Source organism: Macrobrachium nipponense, chromosome 1 (assembly GCF_015104395.2).
Source record: "Macrobrachium nipponense isolate FS-2020 chromosome 1, ASM1510439v2, whole genome shotgun sequence".
NCBI classification, from domain to species: domain Eukaryota; kingdom Metazoa; phylum Arthropoda; class Malacostraca; order Decapoda; family Palaemonidae; genus Macrobrachium; species Macrobrachium nipponense.
In genome coordinates, this window is record NC_087200.1 from 88,119,361 (window position 1) to 88,141,860 (window position 22,500).

At 43.9% G+C, this 22,500-nt stretch overlaps 1 protein-coding gene across 16 annotated transcripts in view; it reads right to left on the reverse strand.

The window, feature by feature from the left end:
- The window catches only part of LOC135219441 (leucine-rich repeat serine/threonine-protein kinase 1-like), a 940,187-nt gene that overhangs the window by 97,688 nt on the left and 819,999 nt on the right, over positions 1-22,500 (reverse strand). For all 16 annotated transcript variants that reach the window (XM_064256227.1, XM_064256225.1, XM_064256224.1 and 13 more), the window contains 2 exons: positions 554-805; positions 263-404 (listed from right to left, as the gene is read on the reverse strand). In XM_064256227.1, the coding sequence (XP_064112297.1) occupies positions 263-404; positions 554-805 (394 nt within the window). The remainder of the gene's footprint in view (positions 1-262; positions 405-553; positions 806-22,500) is intronic.

Consider the following 22,500-nt stretch of genomic DNA (forward strand, 5'->3'; position numbering starts at 1 on the left):
TTCCCAGTTTTAAAATTCCCTTTCTGCTCCCACTACCCAAACATAATGACAGAAAAATTGTGACTTTATGTATACCTTGAGAAAAAATGTTATCCTGAAATGTACTGTACCATTTTTGGAGTGCAGCAAAATAAAACACATCTGTTGAGAAATACCTTGTTTACATTGCAATTAATCTTTTGAGAGTGCAGCCTTTAACCAGTGTTAATGAATTATTTTAAAACTAACTAAAGATAATTGATATAGTTTTTGATGGTCTCACCATAATCTGCTAACCGGACATCTACTTTAGGCTGAGGATAATGATGGAATGGAGGTGGAAGCTCCCATACTAAAACATTCTCACTTTTCAGGTCTCTGTAAATAATATGCTGACCATGAAGATACTCTAAAGCCTTGGCAACCTGAAAAAAAGTAAAAAGGCACCAATACTCATAAACTCTAAGTAAAAATATCATTCATTTTTTTCAAATTTACAATAAAAAGCAAAATTCAGAATACACCTTCTATATTACATGTAAAATATTTTACTAAGAAAATATATTCATCTAACCTGTAGTATGACAGCCTGCAGGGTATGGAGGGATAATCTGGCTCCTGAACGTTGATAATGCTTTAAGCACTGATCTAAAGCCCTTTGTGGTGCTAATTCGAGTACTAAAGCTAGTGGACGTGGACATACACCAACTAGAGGCACAATGTGTGGATGACGTAAAGAGAGTAAAATATTTACTTCTTGTCTTGCTGAACAATATGCTTTGCAAGCATGCTGAAGAGGATCCCGCTCCCATTTACTCTGCAAAGCCTGGAAAAAATAATAAGGTTTTCATTTAAATCAGAACAATGTATATAAACTTTTAAACAATAAAATGACAAATTTTTAAATCCATTTGTATTTTTCATAGCTAACAAACCTGGTCTTAACAATAGGATAATCTTCTAGTGCTAGCTGGAAAACAGGTAAAAACAATCAAAGACTGTAAAACAAGGAATCTGTGGCATCTGCAACTCATGCCTATATGGAGTTGATGCTTGGTCATTGACCAAGATCGTACCCCAGCAAAATATCAGTCTTTCTTCTACCACCTTGGAAACCGGAGTTTTGCTTCAGTCTCCTTTTCCAAGCCGGTTTTTTTTATCATAGCCTGTGCTTTTTTATTTTTTATTCAGAACTGAAGTTCCATGGATATCAACGTGTTGACCTTCCTTTGGACAGATGCTTTTGCTGTGGATACGTCTTTTACTCTACCTCGGCATCGCTTGCATTATGTGTGATAGGCTGTCCGTCTCCTTAGAGAGTATTGCCTTTAGGGACAGGACCCCTTACTTTGGTTTAGTGTTTTATTGGGAAATATGTGTATTGACATTTATGTTTTTATGTATCTTTTCACATATGTCTAGGACTTTGTAATGTTTTAGTCTTTGAGAAAGTGTGTGTTTCGGGATGTCAGTTCTTTCAGTGTTTCAAAAGATATTGATGATGATATTATTGTACTACTTCAATGTGATGCTTTTCTTGGATTATTATTATTAATAGGGCTTAGTTTTTCCAGACCTCTGAGTCTCACGGTTTTCTTGGAAAGAATATTATTTTAAGTTCAATAACTGAATTAACCTTTTCCATTTGTTAATTTCAGATTCCTCATTCCATAACGCCTGCAGTTTACAAAAGGTGGTGGTTTTTTTACGAAGTAAAAAAAAAGACACTGGTATCACAAGGTATATTTGATTTAGTCAGAGTAATTGCAACTTTGGCTGCTTTATCAGCATCCTTATTTCCTTTATACCAGCTTCATATGAAGAATAAAATTGATCTGTTGGACAAAGGAATTCAGGCCAATACATAGTTTATAAGGAATACTAATGCACTTCTAGTTTCTGAAAATTGTACATTTTCATGATGTCATATTTATAATGACCTTGACTGCCAACTATATGTACTGCAGAGAAATCTACTATGAAAAGTATAGCATTATTGGGTAAAGGGAATCAAATAAATTGGATGATTTTATTAAAAGGCATTACAGTAAATCCTGCTCCAGATGATGATTTGGAACTTTCTTTTATAAAGAATTCACGTCATCCATAGTCTTTGTTGCTGGTTGTTAAGTGATAATTTTCTTCAGTATTTCTTCAGCAGTCTACAGACCTGTGGGATTTATCTGATTTGCAATAGGACTTACATCTATTTTAAGTGATCATCCTTGTTTTTAGAGACTTGGTTCTCATTTCTTTACATGAACTTTTATTCTCATGTAATCTAGTCAGATTTTGTTTATAAACTTTTGGTTTCATAGATATCTCTAGCTTTATCAGTTACTTTTTTGCTTTTGGTGACAAGACACCATCAACAACCTTTTACTACATGTTTTATTACTATTTTCATTCAACTAAACTTCTTTGGTATGTTAAGAGTTGATATGTATCCTAGGTTGTATGGTACATGAACTCCATAACTATTTTCTGGGCTCAGCTCGTGTCGCTGCGCGAAATATCCTTTAATCTATTATTTCTAGGGTAAATGTACTAACACATACCAGAGAATAAATAAATAAAGAAAAAGGTCAGTACAACTGACTCGCTCACCTCCAAAGAGGGTGTCGGTATGAACACTATGGCGAGTGAGACCACTACCACGAGCCAAATGCCAATAGAATTCTCCCACTACAAAATCCCCCCAAGAGGAGAGCGACCCAAGAGTGGGTAACAACTAACTACTACTCCATCCCATGCTGCCGACTGCTGCGCCTCTGGTGGCCATCCTTTTCAGTTAGCGCACAGGATACACACGTGCCCTTTTTTACTCTGTGTTTTTTGTGCCCTTTTCTTTGGATTTCTTTATCATGGAGCGTGCAGCCATCGCGCATCTAAGTTACCGTACTCAGTGTTTATTGCATTGGTTTTTTTCCGGCCCTGAGCCCGTATTTGCCGTTTTTTAGGTATAAATACGAACTCTAGGTCGGAAGCATGGCAGCATGGTTCTGCCTCGTGGTGGGTTCGTTCTTGGTCGCCCATACCCAGAACATCCCCTTACTTAAGTACGCTCTGTTTTAATCACCGCTTTGTTTAGGGTATCGGTCTACACGGTTTTGTCATGCATGCATGTCTTTTACCTTATGTAGGCTCCTTCCATCCAGACCCTAGCCACGGCTCTTATCGGCCTCGGCTAGCTTTGAGTGTAGACTTTCCTTCGGGTTAGTCGTACACTCCTGGATTTTTTCTCCTACTATTTTGTTTTCTTTCTTTTCTTAATTATTCATTTGAATTATTTTATATATTTGTTTAGGTTAGTTAGGCGTCTGGCTTAGCTTAGCCTAGGTTGTGGTGCCCATAGGGCCTATATGCTACCGCTCTCAGTTCGGTTGCTTCCCGATAGCATCTCTCTGATCAGCTGGTTATGTTTCTAGGCTTTGTTGTCCATTGTTTTGTACTTACCGCCCCGTGGTCACTACGTGATCACTGGGCAGCCAGACGCCTGTCCAGTCACCTTCCCCCCCTCCCGCTCTTCCATAGAGTCGGGGGGGTGGGTCGGTCTGCCCATGCTCGCTCCGCATACCGAGCCTGCCTCCCTCTCTCCCCCCAGGCGGAGGGAGTAGAGGGACGGGACAGACCCAGACTGGACTCGACCTCTCCGGCTTCTCGGTCCCGGCCGGATGGTACGGTGGGGGGGGACTGGCCTTTCCCCCCGTCCGTTGCTACTCCGTCGCTCCGTTGCTTAGCCCTAGCCCAGTCTGTGTGTTCCTTCTCGCTCTTTCCCACCTTACTAGGGCTCCTTTACTACCGGAGACCTGGCATCCAGCGGAAAGGTGCTAGTCCACCCAGCAGGGTGGACGGGGCATACAGTTGGTCCCTTCTAACACCATCCGTCTCGCTGAGTTACGACACTCCGCCACGCACTGGACTTAGTCCGGTACGTTCGAGTTTTATAGGTTTAAGATCTATTATGTTAAACCAGTAAGTTTATCTTAAGCTACCTTAAACCATCCCCCCTCCCTTACCTGTCTCACCGATCTCTCCGGGGTTATAGCCTATTCAGGCGATAAGGGAGGGGTTATGCCCAAAATTTTTTTCCGAGCTCCGGCATGCAACGGAGTTCTTCTGTCCTTTAGCCTGTAAGTGATAGTCTTTAAGATACTCATGTGTCTTTTCACTTACAGACCACCAACTGTGAGCATCCGGATGCGCCGCCACACTTCAAGACCCATGTGGACATGAAGTTTGCCGGTCCCATGCTCCATGCGCGACTCCGCACGGGGACATCCAGGTCTGGTACCACGAGACGTGTACCATCTGTTATGATCTGGTGAGCCAGCTCTTAGACGGGGTAAGTATTCCAACTCCGTTAACTGGTCCTCATTTGTTATAGTGCTTAAGTTTTTACATTAATCTCCCTAACTTAAGATAAAATTCATGGGGTTTTGTAGCCCCTATAATTTTAAGTTAAGCTTTTTAAATTGGTTTTAGTTTTAAGTTTAATCTTAAAATCTAATCAATACCCTCTCTTCCAGGCTCCGGCTGTGAGGGATACCGCACTGGCAACCCTGCGGGCCCTGGGTCGGCGGTTTTGGGAAGAACGCCGCCAGGGTATGCCCTACATTCTTGAGAAGAAGTTGGCGGTACTAATCTTCCCCGGAGGCAAGGCTACAGGCTACGTCGACCCAGCAGAGGCGGCCCCGACTATCGCTTTCATCATACAACAGCTAGCTGCCTCGTTGACGGACCAAGGCCAGGACATCTCCTCGGAGGTCGCGACGCTCGATATTAATGTTGAACCTATGGTAGTGTAGACGACCTGTTGGTCGAGGTAGGTACGTTGGACACCCAGGGGATGCCCTTGGGTGCAACTGGATCTTCTACCCCTGCAACCTCTCCATCCTTCCAAGGCTTTACAGGTAATGAACTATATACTTCTCCTGACGCTTCCGTTAGACCCAAGGTCAAAGTCAAGCAGTGAAACCTTGACGAAGACGTCGTCGTCGTCTAAAAAGACGGCGTCGGCGTCATCTTCTTCTCGTAAGTCTCCGGCTAGAAATCCCGGAGCAGAGAGATCTAAAGCTTCTGGGTCCTGCTCTAAGTCCTCTAGGAGTAAATCCTCCAGGGAGAGATCTCATACTCCAGCGGAGTCGTCAGTTCCGCTACCTTTGGTTCCGGTTCAGAGCCACCCTTCCACCTCCGCAGCAGCTCCGGCTTTGGACTCCAACGCTGGTCTGTTGCAACAAGTGGGCGATCTGGTTGGTTTCTCTGAAAAACAGCATGGAACAAATGATCTCCCGGTTGTCTGATAGGATCACCTCTCAGGACAACATTATAGCCGGACTGAGCCAAGCTCCACTAGCCTCTCTTCCACCTTTCAGCACGGGGGAGCCCACCCTTACCCCCGTATGACTCTCTACCTCCGTTCTCAATGAACAACCCTTGGAGAGTAGCGTCATACGCCCCCTTCCAAGACGGGCTTATCTCTATCCCGGAATGTGGAACTCGGAGGATTGAAGACTTCGAGTTCTACCCGGAAGACCTTCAGCCTCCGTTCATCGGCTACGCCAGGCTCACGCCTCAGCCATGACTCGGGACGATAAGGGTACCAAAAGAGACAGTCCTCTATTCACGAGACCAGGCTCAGAGAGAATGGCTCAGGTGTCTAGAGGACATGGATTGTTCCAACACGAAAATCCAACCTTTTAAGAGTCCGTTTACGATCTTTACGATGGAAGAGAGTACCCCGCTCCCTTTCTTGACAAAGATCGCGACAACCACCATTCCAGCAGCCCCAGAAGGGGGATTTCCATGCCTCAGCTGAAGGAAGCAGATCCTACGTCTCCTTTACTTCCTTCAGCCGGTGAATTGTGGGAAGATTTGCCCAACACCTTCTCAGCTGGCAAACTCAAACCAGACTGTGCTATGGAGCAGTTTGGTGAGAAGCTACCTAGGCTTCCAGATAGCCTTATTCAGGCGGAATTCGATACCAAATCGCGGTTAGCCAGGTCTATTAATTCCATGGCTATGACCGAGGTGGCTACCATTGCCTATGGGTCGGAGCCACTCTTTAAGCTTCTTACCAAATCTTTGACTCAAATGGTGCAGTCGGATATGTTTGAGTTCGCCACTGCTAGGACGAATTGTAGGAAACATGTCCTACAAGAAGCAACAATTCGGCACGAGCCAAATAAGTTGCTTACGTCAAGCATCTGGGAGCAGACCTCTTCCCAGAAGCTATGGTGAAGGAGGTTCAGGCAGAGGCTACGAGATTGAACAAAGCCTTAAAGGACCGTTGGGGTCTTACGCCAAGAGACGACAGGATCAAGCCGGTAAGGGTAAGGCTCAAAGGAAACCCAGACGTTTCCAGCCCTACCAGAAGAAACAGCCACGCTTTTCTCGCAGGTTCCGGCTGTTCCCTTGGTGCAAACAGCCCAACCTTCTACCTCAAAGGCTCAATCGCAGCCGATTTATGTTATCTCCCCTCAGCCTCAACCCTCCACCTCTTACGCTCTCTCTCCAGCCTACAATCAGGTCTTCGAGGGTCAAGCTTCCCAGAAGTATGACCGCTCGGGTAAGGGAGGCAGAGGTAGCGATCCTTTCGTGGAGAGGATCGGGAGGTCCCTTTAATAGAGGAAAGCATTTCAGGGGAGGCCGAGGAGGCTACCAAAACCAATGAGGATTTTCAGGTAGGAGGGAGGCTGTTTCACTTTCGCCACCGGTGGAACTTCAGCAAGTGGGCTCAGAGCATTGTGTCAAAAGGCCTGGGTTGGAGCTGGTTAGCGAGCCCACCCCCATCCAGACCTTTCCGCCAACTTCCTTCCAAGGAATTGACGGAGTATGCGGAGGATCTCCTTCAGAAAGGAGCTATAGCGAGAGTCAACAGGTTAAAATTTGCAAGGTCGCTTGTTCAGCGTGCCAAAGAAAGGCTCACAAAAAAGAAGGGTAATCTTAGACTTGTCCCGCTTAAACTTAGCCATTCGCTGCGACAAGTTCAAGATGCTCCACGATCTCGCAGGTGCGGACCTACTTCCCCGTGGGGCCGTACACCACCTCTATCGATCTTACAGACGCTTACTATCATATCCCTATTGCAAAGACACTTCCGTCCGTATCTGGGCTTCAAGATAGGAGACCAGACATTCTCCTTCAAGGTAGTTCCTTTCGGGTTTGGGCTCAACGTAGCACCAGGGTGTTCACGAAGCTGGCGGAAGTAGTAGTTCAACAACTAAGATCGCAAGGGGTTATGGTAGTAGCGTATCTCGACGATTGGTTGATCTGGGCTTTAACAGTCGAGGAATGCAACAAAGCAACACTGAAGTGATTCAGTTCTGGAATAATCTAGGCTTCAAGATAAACAGGACCAAGTCAAGACTCACTCCAGAGTCAAACTTTCAGTGGCTGGGCATTCAATGGAATCTATCCTCCATACTCTGTCGATTCCATCAACCAAGAGGAAAGAAATAGCGAAGTCAGTCAAGCAATTTCTGAGTCACAATCTGGCGTCAAGAAGAAACTCAGGAAAGGATCCTGGGTTCACTCCAGTTTGCATCAGTGACAAACATCCTGATGAAAGCCAAACTGAAAGACCTAACCAGAATCTGGCGCTCCACGAGCAAATGTCAGGTCCAGGACAAATTATCCTCAGTCCCTCTGATTCTACGGAATCGACTCCGGCCGTGGGCGCAAAGTCAAGAACTTGTCAGTATCAGTGCCCCTTCTAACCACAAACTGGCGTCAAGAAGAAACTCAGGAAGGATCCTGGGTTCACTCCAGTTTGCATCAGTGACAAACATCCTGATGAAAGCCAAACTGAAAGACCTAACCAGAACTGGCGCTCACGAGCAAATGTCAGGTCCAGGGACAAATTATCCTCAGTCCCTCTGATTCTACGGAATCGACTCCGGCCGTGGGCGAAAGTCAAGAACTTGTCAGTATCAGTGCCCCTTCAGTTTCCTCCACCAGGGATTACCATCCACACAGACGCTTCATAAGCGGTTGGGGAGGATATTCCCAGTTCAAGAAAGTTCAAGGCGGAACGTGGTCACCTCAGTTCCGTCAGTTCCATATAAACGTACTGGAAGCAATGGCAGTGTTCTTGACTCTGAAAAGGTTACGTCCGCCAAAGTACTCACATCTAAAGCTAGTCTTGGACAGCACAGTGGTAGTACATTGTATAAACAGAGGAGGCTCCACATCACGTCATCTAAATCATGTCATGGTAGCCATCTTCTCCCTGGCGGACAAGTTCAGTTGGCATCTCTCCTCCACCCATATAGCTGGAGTGAGAAACGTCATAGCAGATGCTCTATCCCGATCAGTACCTCTAGAGTCGGAATGGTCACTGGACAACAGTTCGTTCCAATGGATTCTTCAGAGAGTTCCAGGCCTACAAGTGGATCTCTTCGCATCTCAAGCGAACCACAAACTCCATGTTATGTGGCCCCCAACCTGGACCCTCTGGCCTATGCCACGGACGCCCTGGCTCTAGACTGGAAACAACTGGGAGAAGATTTATGTCTTTCCTCCAGTGAATCTTCTCATGAAGGTATTGAACAAACTCAGGACATTCAAGGGTCAAGTGGCTCTAGTAGCCCCAGACTGGCCGAAGAGCAATTGGTATCCTCTAATTCTGGAACTGGGTCTTCGCCCTCTTCGGATTCCCAGTCCCAGGCTCTCCCAGTCAGTACAAACGAAGACTGTGTTCGCTTCCTCAGGGATTCTCAAAACCCTAACTTTATGGATTTCATGAAGTTTGCAGCGAAAAGGGATGCGAATATTGACCCTCAAAATATTCTCTTCTTGGAATCCGATAAAAGAGATTCAACTTTGAGACAGTATGATGCTGCTGTCAAAAAGTTAGCAACCTTCCTGAGAGAATCAGATATTAGGATCATGACAATCAATTCAGCTATATCCTTTTTCAGATCCTTATTTGAAAAAGGCTTATCAGCTAGCACGATTACGACAAACAAGTCAGCCTTGAAAAAGATTTTTCAATTTGGTTTCAACATATACTTGACAGATTCCTACTTCTCGTCTATTCCAAGGCGTGTGCTAGACTTAGACCTTCTGTAAGGCCTACGTCAGTATCATGGTTCTTAAACGATGTTCTAAAGCTGGCTTCAGAAACTGATAATGACACATGCTCGTTTATAATGCTCTTAAGAAAAACTCTATTTTTATTAAGCTTGGCCTCAGGAGCTAGAATTTCAGAACTGTCGGCTTTATCCAGAGATCCGGATCATATTCAGTTCCTTCCCACAGGGGAAGTGCTACTTTCTCCGGAACGTAGTTTTATAGCTAAGAATGAAGATCCTTTGATGAGGTGGGAACCATGGAAGGTACTACCCCTTCCACAAGATGTATCTCTTTGCCCAGTTTCAACCTACGGAGCCTTTCTGTCTAGGACCTCCTCATCCTCATCGGGTCCTCTCTTTAAGAGAGAAAAAGGTGGTACTTTATCTATTAAAGGCATCAGGCAACAAATCCTGTACTTCATTAAACAAGCCAATCCTGACTTTTCCAAAAGCACATGATGTCAGGGCAGTAGCCACCTCAATTAACTATTTCCAACATATGAACTTCGATGAGTTGAAAAAGTATACTGGATGGAAATCGCCGACAGTGTTCAAACGTCATTACTTAAAGTCCTTGGAAGCTCTGAAATTTTCAGCAGTAGCAGCGGGTAACATAGTTTACCCCGACTCTACCTAATCTTTAGTAGAAGATCCAGTCCTCCTTTCTACCTGCCTCACCCAACAGTTCGTCTATTCCTGCCTTGTTCATCTACGGTTACCTTGTGTCTTAGCTGCTTTTATGATGATGTGGTGGGTGTCCCTTATTTTTTTTTTGCTAGGGGCACTCACAATTGATTGTGGATATTGATCTCTTGGATGTCATCCCCTTATTTTTATGCTAGGGGATACATCTTATTTGTAATGGTTACGGGTTTTGTATATTAAGTTATATACATTCCTTTATATGTTATTATTGTTGAGTTGTTTTGTTCAACTTATTATGTTAATTGCTCTGGATTTCTGATACATATCTTTACACAGATACCATTTTGGTACATATATGCCATATTACCCCTGTATATATGTAAATTACCTTAAGTTAAGAAATATTATTAGAATTAAGTTTTAATTTTAAGCATATTTTCATTTTGTATCATTGTGTATATGTATCCTTATTAGCAATTATATTCTTTTATTTTATTTTACCTTTTTATTTGAGACTCCTTTTGTTTTGTTGATTTCTGTTTACAATCTTGTGCTATTTCTCTGGTACAATTTCGCGCAGCGACACGAGCTGAGCCCAGAAAAGGGATTTTGACGTAAGGAAAAATCTATTCTGGGCGATTGGCCTCGTGTCGCCAGCGAAATCCCGCCCTACCCATCCCAGCGCCCAAGATTGTCTGCTAACTTCAGGATGGCCACCAGAGGCGCAGCAGTCGGCAGCATGGGATGGAGTAGTAGTAGTTGCTGCCCACTCTGTGGGTCGGCTCTCCTCTTGGGGGGATTTTGTAGTGGGAGAATTCTATTGGCATTTGGCTCGTGGTAGTGGTCTCACTCGCCATAGTGTTAATACCGACACCCTCTTGGAGGGTGAGCGAGTCAGTTGTACTGACCTTTTTCTTTATTTATTTATTCTCTGGTATGTGTTAGTACATTTACCCTAGAAATAATAGATTAAAGGATATTTCGCTGGCGACACGAGCCAATCGCCCAGAAATAGATTTTTCCTTACGTCAAAATCCCTTTTGGAGGGAGACTTCTTCTCTTGAATTTTTAAGTGCTAATTTGCTCCATTTGGGTGCATCATAATTACTGTAATAAGTTTTTTTGCCATTTATTCCCACTGGTTCTGGGCTTTTTGCTGAGTCACAGTTCCTCATGTTGCTTTCTTTGACAGCTCAGTATAACCTTACTTGCAGCTCTTTTGAATTTCTTTAATGTTCATTCCTTTCCTTGATTACAATATTTTTAGTCCTGGTGTTATATATAGTATAACATGCACATTTTTTTTTATTGTGCACAGTAGTTCTGACCACATATGTTGCATTTTGGTGAGATATGGTTCCACATTGTGACTCAATCATTTGATCTACAGAATGCCCATACATGATTAATTTGACTTTTGGGCAGTGTAGCCATATCTAATACAATTTTTACACGGACAAGATTTTGGAACATATGGTCTAAACTCTTTTCTGGGCTCAGCTCGTGTCGCTGCGCGAAATATCCTTTAATCTATTATTTCTAGGGTAAATGTACTAACACATACCAGAGAATAAATAAATAAAGAAAAAGGTCAGTATAACTGACTCGCTCACCCTCCCAGAGAGTGTCGGTATGAACACTATGGCGAGTGAGACCACTACCACAAGCCAAATGCCAATAGAAATCTCCCACTACAAAATCCCCACAAGAGGGGAGCCGACCCACAGAGTGGGCAGCACCTACTACTACTACTCCATCCCATGCTGCCGACTGCTGCGCCCCTGGTGGCCATCCTTTTCAGTTAGCGCACACGATTCACACGTGCCATTTTCTTCTCTGTGTTTTTTGTGCCCTTTCGTTTGGATTTTATTACAATGGAGCGTGCAGCCATCGCAGCAGCTAAGTTAAGTACTCAGTGTTTATTGCTATTTGGTTTTTTCCGGCCCTGAGCACGTATTTGCCGTTTTTTAGGTATAAATACGATCTCTAGGTCGGAAGCATGGCAGCATGGTCCTGCCTCGTGATGGGTCCGTTCTGGGTCTCCCATACCCAGAACATCCCCTGTCTTTGTACGCTCTATTTTATTATCCGCTTTGTTTGTTAGGGTAAGGTCTACACGGTTTTGTCATGCATGCATGTCTTTTACCTTATGTAGGCTCTTCCATCCAGACCCTAGCCACGGCTCTCATTATCGGCATCGGCTAGCTTTGAGTGGTAGACTTTCCTTCGGGTTAGTCGTACACTCCTGGATTTTTTCTCCTACTATTTGTTCTTTCTTTCATTTTATTATTCATATTGTTATCTATGTGATTTTGTTAGGTTAGTTAGGCGTCTGGCTCGCTTAGCCTATGTCACGGCCTATGGGCCTTATGTTACCGCTGGTCAGCTCGGTTGCTTCCCCCCCGATAGCATCTCGCTGATCAGTTTTGGTTTTATTTTAGGCTTAGCTGTTGTCCTTATCGCCCCGTGGTCCACTAGTGATCACAGAGGCAGCCAGACGCCTGTCCAGTCACCTTCCCCCCTCCCGCTCTTCCATTAGAGTCGGGGGGGGGTGGCTAGGCCTGCCCGCCCATGCTCGCTCTGCATACCCGAGCCTTCTTCCCTCTCTCCCCCCAGGCGGAGGGGGTAGAGGGACGGGACAGACCCGACTGGACTCGACCTCTCCGGCTCTCGGCCCGATCGGATGGTAAGGTTGGGGGGGACTGGCCTTTCCCCCTCTCCATTACTACTTCGTCGCTCCGTTACTAGCCCGAGTCTGTATGCCCCCGCTCTTTCCCACCTTACTAGGGCTCCTTTACCACCGGAGACCTGGCATCTAGCGGAAAAGTGCTTAGTCTACCCCACGGGGTGGACCGGAACATACAGTCGGTCTCGTCTAACCTCTCCGTTTCACTGAGTTATCACTCCGCCTCGCACTGGACTTAGTCCGGTACGTTCGAGCTTTTAGGTTTAAGATGTGAAGTTTATTTTAGTACCTTAAACCATCCCCCTCCCTTCTTTCACCGGATGCCTCCGGGGTTTATAGCCTATTCAGGCTAGTAAGGGAGGGGCTATGCCCGAATTTTTTCCGAGCTCCGGCATGCAATGGAGTTCTTCTGTCCTTTAGCCTGTAATGATTTTCTTTAAGATACTCATGTGTCTTTCCACTTACAGACCACCAACTGTGAGCATCCGGGATGCGCCGCCACACTTCAGGACCCGTGTGGACACGAAGTTTGCCGGTCCCATGCTCCATGCCGCGACTCCGCACGGGGACATCCAGGTCTGGTACCATGAGACGTGTACCATATGTTATGATCTGGTGAGCCAGCTGTTAGACGGGGTAAGTATTCCATCTCCGGTAGCTGGTCCGCATCTGTTTTAGTTCTTAAGTTTGTATCAATTACTCTAACTTAAGGAATTCAAAGGGCCTTATAGCCCTATAAGTTTAAGTTATACTTTAAGTTATCTTTAGTTTTAAGTTATTCTTAAATCTAATTGATACCCTCTCTTCCAGGCACCGGCAGTGAGGGATACCGCACTGGCAACCCTGCGGGCCTGGGTCGGCGGTTTTCGGGAAGAACGCCGCCAAGGGTATGCCCTACATTCTAGAGAAAAGGTTGGCGGTACTAATCTTCCCCGGAGGCAAGGCGACAGGATACGTCGACCCCAGCAGAGGCTGCCCCGACTATCGCCTTCATCCAGCAACAGCTGGCTGCCTCATTGACTGACCAAGGCCAGGATATCTCCTCGGAAGTCGCGACGTTGGATATTAATGTAGAACCTATGGTAGGTGTAGACGACCTGTTGGTCGAGGTAGGTAAGGTGGACACCCAAGGGATACCCTTGGGCGTAACTGTTTCTTCTACTCCTGCAACCTCTCCATCCTTCCAAGGCTTTACGGGTGATGAATTGTATACTCCTCCTGATGCTTCGGTTAGACCCAAGGTCAAGGGTCAAGCAGTGAAATGTCCTTGTCAAAGACGTCGTCGTCGTCTAAGAAGACGACTTCGACCTCATCCTCCTCTCGTAAGTCCTCCGGCATAGGAATCCCGGAGCACAGGTCTAAGGCTTCTGGGTCCGGCTCTAAGTCCTCGAGGAGTAAATCCTCCAGAGAGAGATCTCACACTCCGGCTGAGTCGTCAGTTCCGCTACCTTTGGTTCCAATTCAAAGCTACCCCTCCACCTCCGCAGCAGCTCCGGCTTTGGAATCCAATGCTGGCCTGTTACAACAGGTGGGCGACCTGGTTGGGTCTCTAAAGAGTAGCATGGAACAAATGATCTCTCGGTTGTCGGATAGGATTACTTCTCAAGACTCCATTATAGCCGGACTGAGCCAAGCTCCTCTAGCCTCTCCTCCACCTTCCATGCAGGTGGAGCTCAGCTTCCCCCAGTATGACTCGCTACCTCCATTCTCGATGAACAACCCGTGGAGAGGTAGCGTCATACGCCCCTTCCAGGACGGTCTCATTTCTATACCGGAATTTGGAACTCGAAGAATAGAGGACTTCGAGTTCTACCCGGAAGACCTTCAGCCTCCCTTCATCGGCTACGCAAGGCTCACCGCCTCAGCCATGATTCGAGATGATAGGGTACCGAAGGAGACGGTCCTCTATTCACGTGACCAGGCTCAGAGAGAATGGCTCAGGTGTTTGGAGGACATGGATTGTTCGAATACGAAAATCCAACCCTTCAAGAGTCCCTTCACGATCTTCACTATGGATGAGAGTACTCCACTCCCTTTCCTAACTAAGATCGCGACCTCTACCATCCCAGCGGCCCAGAAGGGGGACCCCATGCCTCAACTGAAGGAAGCAGATCCTACATCTCCGTTACTTCCTTCAGCCGGAGAATTATGGGAAGACTTACCGAACACTTCTCAGCTGGCAAACTCAAACCGGTACTGTGCTATGGAGCAGTTTGGTGAAAAGCTACCCAGGCTTCCAGATAGCCTTATTCAGGCTGAGTTTGACACTAAGTCACGGTTAGCCAGATCAATTAATTCTATGGCTATGACCGAGGTGGCCACCATAGCCTATGGTTCAGAGCCGCTTTTCAACTCATGACCAAATCCCTGACTCAAACGGTACAGTCAGATATGTTTGAGTTTGCCACTGCTAGAACGAATTGTAGGAAAGCATGTCCTACAAGAAGCAAACCATTCGGCACGAGCCAAATAGGTTACTCTCGTCAAGCATCTGGGGAGCAGATCTCTTCCCAGAAGCAATGGTGAAGGAAGTCCAGTCAGAGGCTACGAGGTTGAACCAGAGCCTTAAGGACCGTTGGGGCCTTACGGCTAGGAGGAGGCAAGATCCTGCAGCTAGAGGTAAAGGGCAAAGGAAACCCAGGCGTTTCCAGCCCTACCAGAAAAAGCAGCCACGCTTTTCTCAGCAAGTTCCGGCGGTTCCCTTAGTCCAAACAGCCCAGCCCTCCACTTCAAAGGCTCAATCACAGCCAATTTATGTGGATCTCCCCTCAGCCTCAGCCCTCCACCTCTTATGCCATCTCTCCAGCTTAAACAACCAAACATTCGAGAGTCAATCTTCTCAGAAGTATGACCGCTCGGGTAAGGGAGGCAGAGGTAAACGTTCCTTTCGTGGGAGAGGATCGGGAGGTCCCTTTAATAGGGGAAAACACTTCAGAGGAGGCCGAGGAGGTTACCAGAACCAATGAAGAACTTCAGGTAGGAGGGAGGCTGTTTCACTTTCGCCACCGTTGGAACTTCAGCAAGTGGGCTCAGAGCATTGTGTCAAAAGGCCTGGGTTGGAGCTGGTTATCGAACCCACCTCCATCCAGGCCTTTCCGTCAACTTCCTTCCAAAGAACTGACGGAGTATGCGGAGGATCTCCTTCAAAAAGGAGCTATAGCGAGAGTCAAAAGATTAAAGTTTCAAGGTCGCTTGTTCGCGTGCCAAAGAAAGGCTCACAAAAAAGAAGAGTAATCTTAGACTTGTCCCGCTTAAACTTAGCCATCGCTGCGACAAGTTCAAGATGCTCACGATCTCGCAGGTGCGGACCTTACTTCCCCGTGGGGCCGTCACCACCTCTATCGATCTTACAGCGCTTACTATCATATCCCGCTATTGCAAGACACTTCCGGCCTTATCCTAGGCTTCAAGATAGGTCGACCAGACATTCTCCTTCAAGGTAGTTCCTTTCGGGCTCAACGTAGCACCCAGAGTGTTTACGAAGCTGGCGGAAGTAGTTGTTCAACAACTCAGGTCGCAAGGGGTTATGGTAGTAGCGTATCTCGACGATTGGTTGATCTGGGCTTCAACAGTCGAGGAATGCAACAAGCAACACTGAAAGTGATTCAGTTCTGAATATCTAGGCTTCAAGATAAACAGGACCAAATCAAGACTCACTCCAGAGTCAAACTTTCAGTGGCTAGGCATTCAATGGAATCTATCCTCCCATACTCTGTCGATTCCATCGTCCAAAAGGAAGGAAATAGCAAAGTCAGTCAAGCAATTTCTAAGTCACAAACTGGCTTCAAGAAGATCTCAGGAAAGGATCCTGGGTTCTCTCCAGTTTGCATCAGTGACGAACATCCTAATGAAAGCCAAACTGAAAGACCTAACCAGAATTTGGCGCTCACGGGCAAATATCAGGTCCAGGGACAAATTGTCCTCAGTTCCTCTGATTCTAAAGAATCGACTTCGGCCGTGGGCGAAAGTCAAGAACCTATCAGTGTCAGTGCCCCTTCAGTTTCCTCCTCCACGGATCACTATCCACACAGACGCTTCATTAAGCGGTTGGGGAGGATATTCCCAGTTCAAAAAGGTTCAGGGAACATGGTCACCTCAGTTCCGTCAGTTCCATATAAACGTACTGGAGGCAATGGCACTGTTCTTGACTCTAAAAAGATTACGTCCTCCAAAGTACTCCCACATAAAGCTAGTCCCTGGACCAGCGCAGTGGTAGTACGAATTGTATAAACAGAGGAGGCTCCAAGTCCCACGTCATCTAACCATGTCATGGTAGCCATATTCTCCCTGGCGGACAAGTTCAGTTGGCATCTCTCCTCCACCCATATAGCTGGAGTGAGAAACGTCATAGCAGATGCTCTATCCCGATCAGTACCTCTAGAGTCGGAATGGTCACTGGACAACAGTTCGTTCCAATGGGTTCTTCAGAGAGTTCCAGGTCTACAGGTAGACCTCTTCGCATCTCAGGCGAAACCGCACAAACTCCCGTGTTATGTGGCCCCCAACCTGGACCCTCTGGCCTATGCCACGGACGCCCTGGCTCTAGATTGGAACAACTGGGAGAAGATTTATGTCTTTCCTCCGGTGAATCTTCTCATGAAGGTGCTAAACAAACTCAGGACATTCAAGGGTCAAGTGGCTCTAGTAGCCCCAGACTGGCCGAAGAGCAATTGGTATCCCCTCATCCTGGCAACTGGGTCTCCGTTCCTCTTCGGATCCCCAATCCCAAGCTCTCCCAGTCAGTACAAACGAAGACTGTGTTCGCTTCTCAGGGATTCTCAAAACCCTAACTTTAGGATTTCATGAAGTTTGCAGCGAAAAGGGATGCGAATATTGATCCTCAGAATATTCTCTTCTTGGAATCAGATAAGAGAGATTCAACTTTGAGACAGTATGATGCTGCTGTCAAAAAGTTTAGCAACCTTCCTGAAAGAATCTGATATTAAGATCATGACAATCAATTCGGCTATATCCTTTTTCAGATCCTTGTTTGAAAAAGGCTTAGCAGCTAGCACAATTACGACAAACAAGTCAGCCTTGAAAAAGATTTTTCAATTTGGGTTCAACATAGACTTGACAGATTCCTACTTCTCGTCTATTCCCATCCCGGCCTGTGCTAGACTTAGGCCTTCTGTAAGACCTACGTCAGTATCATGGTTCTTAAACGATGTTCTAAAACTGGCTTCAGAAACCAATAATGACACCATGCTCATTATAATGCTGTTGAGAAAAACTCTATTTTTATTAAGCCTGGCCTCAGAGCTAGAATTTCAGAACTGTCGGCTTTATCCAGAGATCCGGATCAATATTCAGTTTCCTTCCCACAGGGGAAGTGCTACTTTCCACCAGACGTAGCTTTTTAGCTAAGAATGAAGATCCTTTGATGATGGGTGGGAACATGGAAGGTACTACCCCTTCCACAAGATATATCTCTTTGCCCCAGTTTCAACGTTACGAGCCTTTCTATCTAGGACCTCCTCATCCTCATCGGGTCCTCTCTTTAGGAGAGAAAAAGGTGGTACGTTTATCTATTAAAGGCATCAGGCAACAAATCCTGTACGTCATTAAACAAGCCAATCCTGACTCTTTTCCAAAAGCACATGATGTCAGGGCAGTAGCCACCTCAATTAACTATTTCCAACATATGAACTTCGATGAGTTGAAAAGTATACTGGATGGAAATCAACCGACAGTGTTCAAACGTCATTACTTAAAGTCCTTGGAAGCCCTGAAATTTTCAGCAGTTGCAGCGGGTAACATAGTTTCCCCTGACTCTGACTAATCCTTAGTAGAAGATTCAGTCCTCCTTTCTACCTGCCTCACCCAACAGTTCGTCTATTCCTGCCTTGTTCATTTACGATCACCTTGTGTCTTAGCTGCTTTAATGATGATATAGTGGGTGTCCCTTATTTTTTTGCTAGGGACACTCACATTTGTGATGATTACTGATCTCGTGGATGTCATCTCCTTATTTTTATGCTAGGAGATACATCTTCTTATAATGGTTACGGGTTTTGTATATTAATTCATATACATTCTTTATGTTTCGTTATTGTTGAATTTGTTTATTCAACTTGTATATTAATTGCTTTAAATGTTTTTGATACATAAGCTTTACACAAATACTATTTTTGTACATATATGATATGCCTCCTGTATATATGTATATTACCTTAAGTTAAGAAATATTATTAGCAATAAGTATATTTAAGTAATATTTCTATTTGTATCACTGTGTATATGTATCTTTATTAGCAATTATATTGATTTATTTTTATTTTATCTTTTATTTGAGACCCTTTTTATTTTCTTGAATGTCTTACAATCTTGTCTATTTCTCTGGTACGATTTCGCGCAGCGACACGAGCTGAGCCCAGGGAAAGGGTTTTTGACGTAAGGAAAAATCTATTTCTGGGCGATTGGCCTCGTGTCGCCAGCGAAATCCCGCCCTACCCATCCCATCGCCAAGATTGTCTGCTAACTTCAGGATGGCCACCAGGGGCGCAGCAGTCGGCAGCATGGGATGGAGTAGTAGTAGTAGGTGCTGCCCACTCTGTGGGTCGGCTCCCCTCTTGTGGGGATTTTGTAGTGGGAGATTTCTATTGGCATTTGGCTCGTGGTAGTGGTCTCACTCGCCATAGTGTTCATACCGACACTCTCTGGGGTAGGGTGAGCGAGTTCAGTTATACTGAACCTTTTTCTTTATTTATTTATTCTCTGGTATGTGTTAGTACATTTACCCTAGAAATAATAGATTAAAGGATATTTCGCTGGCGACACGAGCCAATCGCCCAGAAATAGATTTTTCCTTACGTCAAAATCCCTTTTTTTGCCTAGAATTTTTATTTTTGGAGAAAAACATTTTTCCAATGAACATGATTCTTCCCAAATTAATCAAACTGTGGAGAATATATATTTCACACTTTCATGTTGTTATACCTTCATTGCAACAAATTTAGTAATATGTTTATAACTATGTGCCACTTTTCCAGTGCAGCACTAACTTTGTTATCCAGGATGCAACAGGCAGCAGGCTTTAAATACAATGAGATTCAGTAACAATAGTAGTGTGCTGATCAAAGCTGCAAGTCTACATACCACATATACTCGTGTAAAATGGGATCTCGCATATCATACGACCCCCAAATTTTCACCCTTAATAAATTATTTCATCATGTATCTCTGTATCATGCAAGTTAAATTACGAGACCAAATAACAAAAGGCTAACCTCTTTTCCTCCTCGTTATCTATTCCCATTTTTAGTTAGGCTAACCCCACCTTTCCCTCCATCTTTACTATCCCATCTTCTATAAGTTAAGTTTAAAAAACTAAAAGAGAATGCCAAAAGTATTGTTAGTAATGTTTATACTTGTTGTGTAAACGCATAACAGCCAGAAACAAGCCTGATTTGCTATGAACAACTGAATCCGAAATAACAAACGAGAGTTTTTTGCTTCCCCATTTCAACCATCATACGATAGTAAAAAATTACCGCAGTTATGTTACAAATGATGAAGAGGAGAATAGGACCAATATATTTTTACATTAATATCCTTACTCGCTAAGAAGAAAAGATCAGCAAGGGCATATACTGCTAAATTTAAGCTGTAAGTTTTAGCTGAAGCTGAGGAGAGATGAAATTCTCACAAACATCGGTATAGTACCATCAACTCGACTGTAAACAAAAATTTAAGAGGAACGTGTTTTAATCAAAACTATTAGGCACGAAAGAAGACATTTTACTGTTTTAACTACAATAAAAGATAAATACATAAAGCTCGTAGTATTCTGATGAGATCAAGTGAAAATATTGAACAGAATCTGTCGATTTTTGTTTATGCAATAAACACGCCCTCAGCGCCATTTACTACTGAAAAAAAATAACTAAATTTTGTTCGCAAACTATACGTATTTAAGTGATATTCTGACTGAAAAAACTTTGTATAACGTAAAAATAACCTTGTCCCATATAAATGGAGTACGTATCTTAGATTCATTTGTGCTATGTAGAAGCAAGAAAGTCGCTCTGATTTGAGTTCAATACAGCAAAATAAACTTACCTTGCAATTGCCCTCAGCTGATTTCCAAACCAAAACATTGATTGCTGTTGTATTTTATAACAAGAAATAGTAATATGAAAAATACATTTACAGTAATATTATTGGATGCAGTGAAGTAAGCATAACTTTTTAAAAAGATCCATGGAAAAGATGCATATTCCACTATGTTTGTATTTTATCATACAATACTGAGATGTGGTTATTACATACAAGTGGTTCCCCCCGTAATTCGTGGGGGTGTTTGTAACCAAGACACCCCCATGAATAGTTAAAACCCGCGAATAGTTAAAACCACCACTAAAAATGCTTATAACTGCCAATCTTGAAAGTTCAGATACCAAATGTATACCTTTAATAACATCCTACTTCAAATACACCTAAAATTACTAACCTATTACTGCATTAATCTTTGAGGTTATATTATTAATATAATTTCAAAGTCATCTTAAACAATTTACCATTAAAAATATATACCTACAGTAAATCACAGAGAGAGAGAGAGAGAGAGAGAGAGAGAGAGAGAGAGAGAGAGAGAGAGAGAGAGACCAATGAATGGCAACATCATATATCTGACCGTCAAGAGTGAAATTGTGAATTGTTTCTGAGACAGAGAGAATAATAATGAGAGAGAGAGAGAGAGAGAGAGAGAGAGAGAGAGAGAATAACTCCTAGACTCCGACTCCTTTCTCCCCTCCGCCAATTCGTATATCAAACTGTCATATACTCCCTGCCCACCTTCCTCCAAGTGGATAAAAGGACTGGGTGAATTGCTATTTTTTAATTAATCTTATTAATATTTGAAAATTAGTTATAAGGTAAATCATTTATTTACACTACAAAGCAAATAAACGTACGTGACCTTACCTTACAGACCTTACAGTTCGTTCGGGTTGCCCCAGGTCCCTCAGTGTGAGGCACCTCTAATGTCTACCAGAGAGTTGCTAGTACATCTTCCGGTATATTTTGCATCTTCCAATCTTGGATGGTCTGGGATGCAGTTTAGATATTTGTCGAGCTTATTCTTAAACACATCTACGCTCACTCCTGATATATTCCTCAGATGAGCTGGCAACGCATTGAATAGACGCTGCATTGATCGATTGCTGAGTGCGTAGTGGATTAATGTCCTGTGTGCTTTCCTTATTTTTCCTGGTATTGTTTGGGCACTATTAATCTACCTCTGCTTGCTCTTTCTGATATTTTTAGTTCCATGATATTTTCGGCTATTCCTTCTATCTGTTTCCATGCCTGAATTATCATGTAGCGTTCTCTTCTCCTTTCTAGACTATATAATTTTAAGGATTGTAGTCTTTCCCAGTAGTCAAGGTCCTTAACTTCTTCTATTGCTAGCTGTAAAGGAACCTTTGTACCACTCTCTATTTGTGCAATATCCCTTTTGATGTGTGGGTACCATATCATATTGCAATATTCAAGTGGACTACGAACATATGTTTTATAAAGCATAATCATGTGTTCAGCTTTCTTGTTTTGAAGTGCCGTAACAACATTCCCATTTTTGCTTTACATTTTGCCAAAAGAATTGCTATTTGATCATTTGCATAACATGTTTCCTATTCATCATCACACCAAGGTCTTTAACTGCTTCCTTATTTGTGATTGTCTCATTATTAGGTCCCCTATATGCATATATCTTTCCTTCTCTGTCTCCATAATTTATTGATTCAAATTTATCAGAGTTAAATACCATCCTATTTTCCTCTGCCCAATCATATACTTTGTTAAGGTCTCTTTGTAGAGCGTTCCTATCTTCATCACAAGTAATTTCTCTACTTATTCTTGTGTCATCAGCGAAACTACTCACTACCGAATCCTTAACATTACTGTCTATGTCTTCAATCATAATAACAAACAGTATTGCAGCTAACACCGTACCTTGTGGCACACCGGATATTACCTTGGTTTCATAAATTTTTTCCGATTTTTTTTTTTCTCATTGTTTGCAGTAACTATCTGTTTTCTGTTGTGTAAAAATTTTTTTAACCATCTTCCTACTTATCTACGATATTGTGTTTTCTAATTTCTTTGCTAATATAT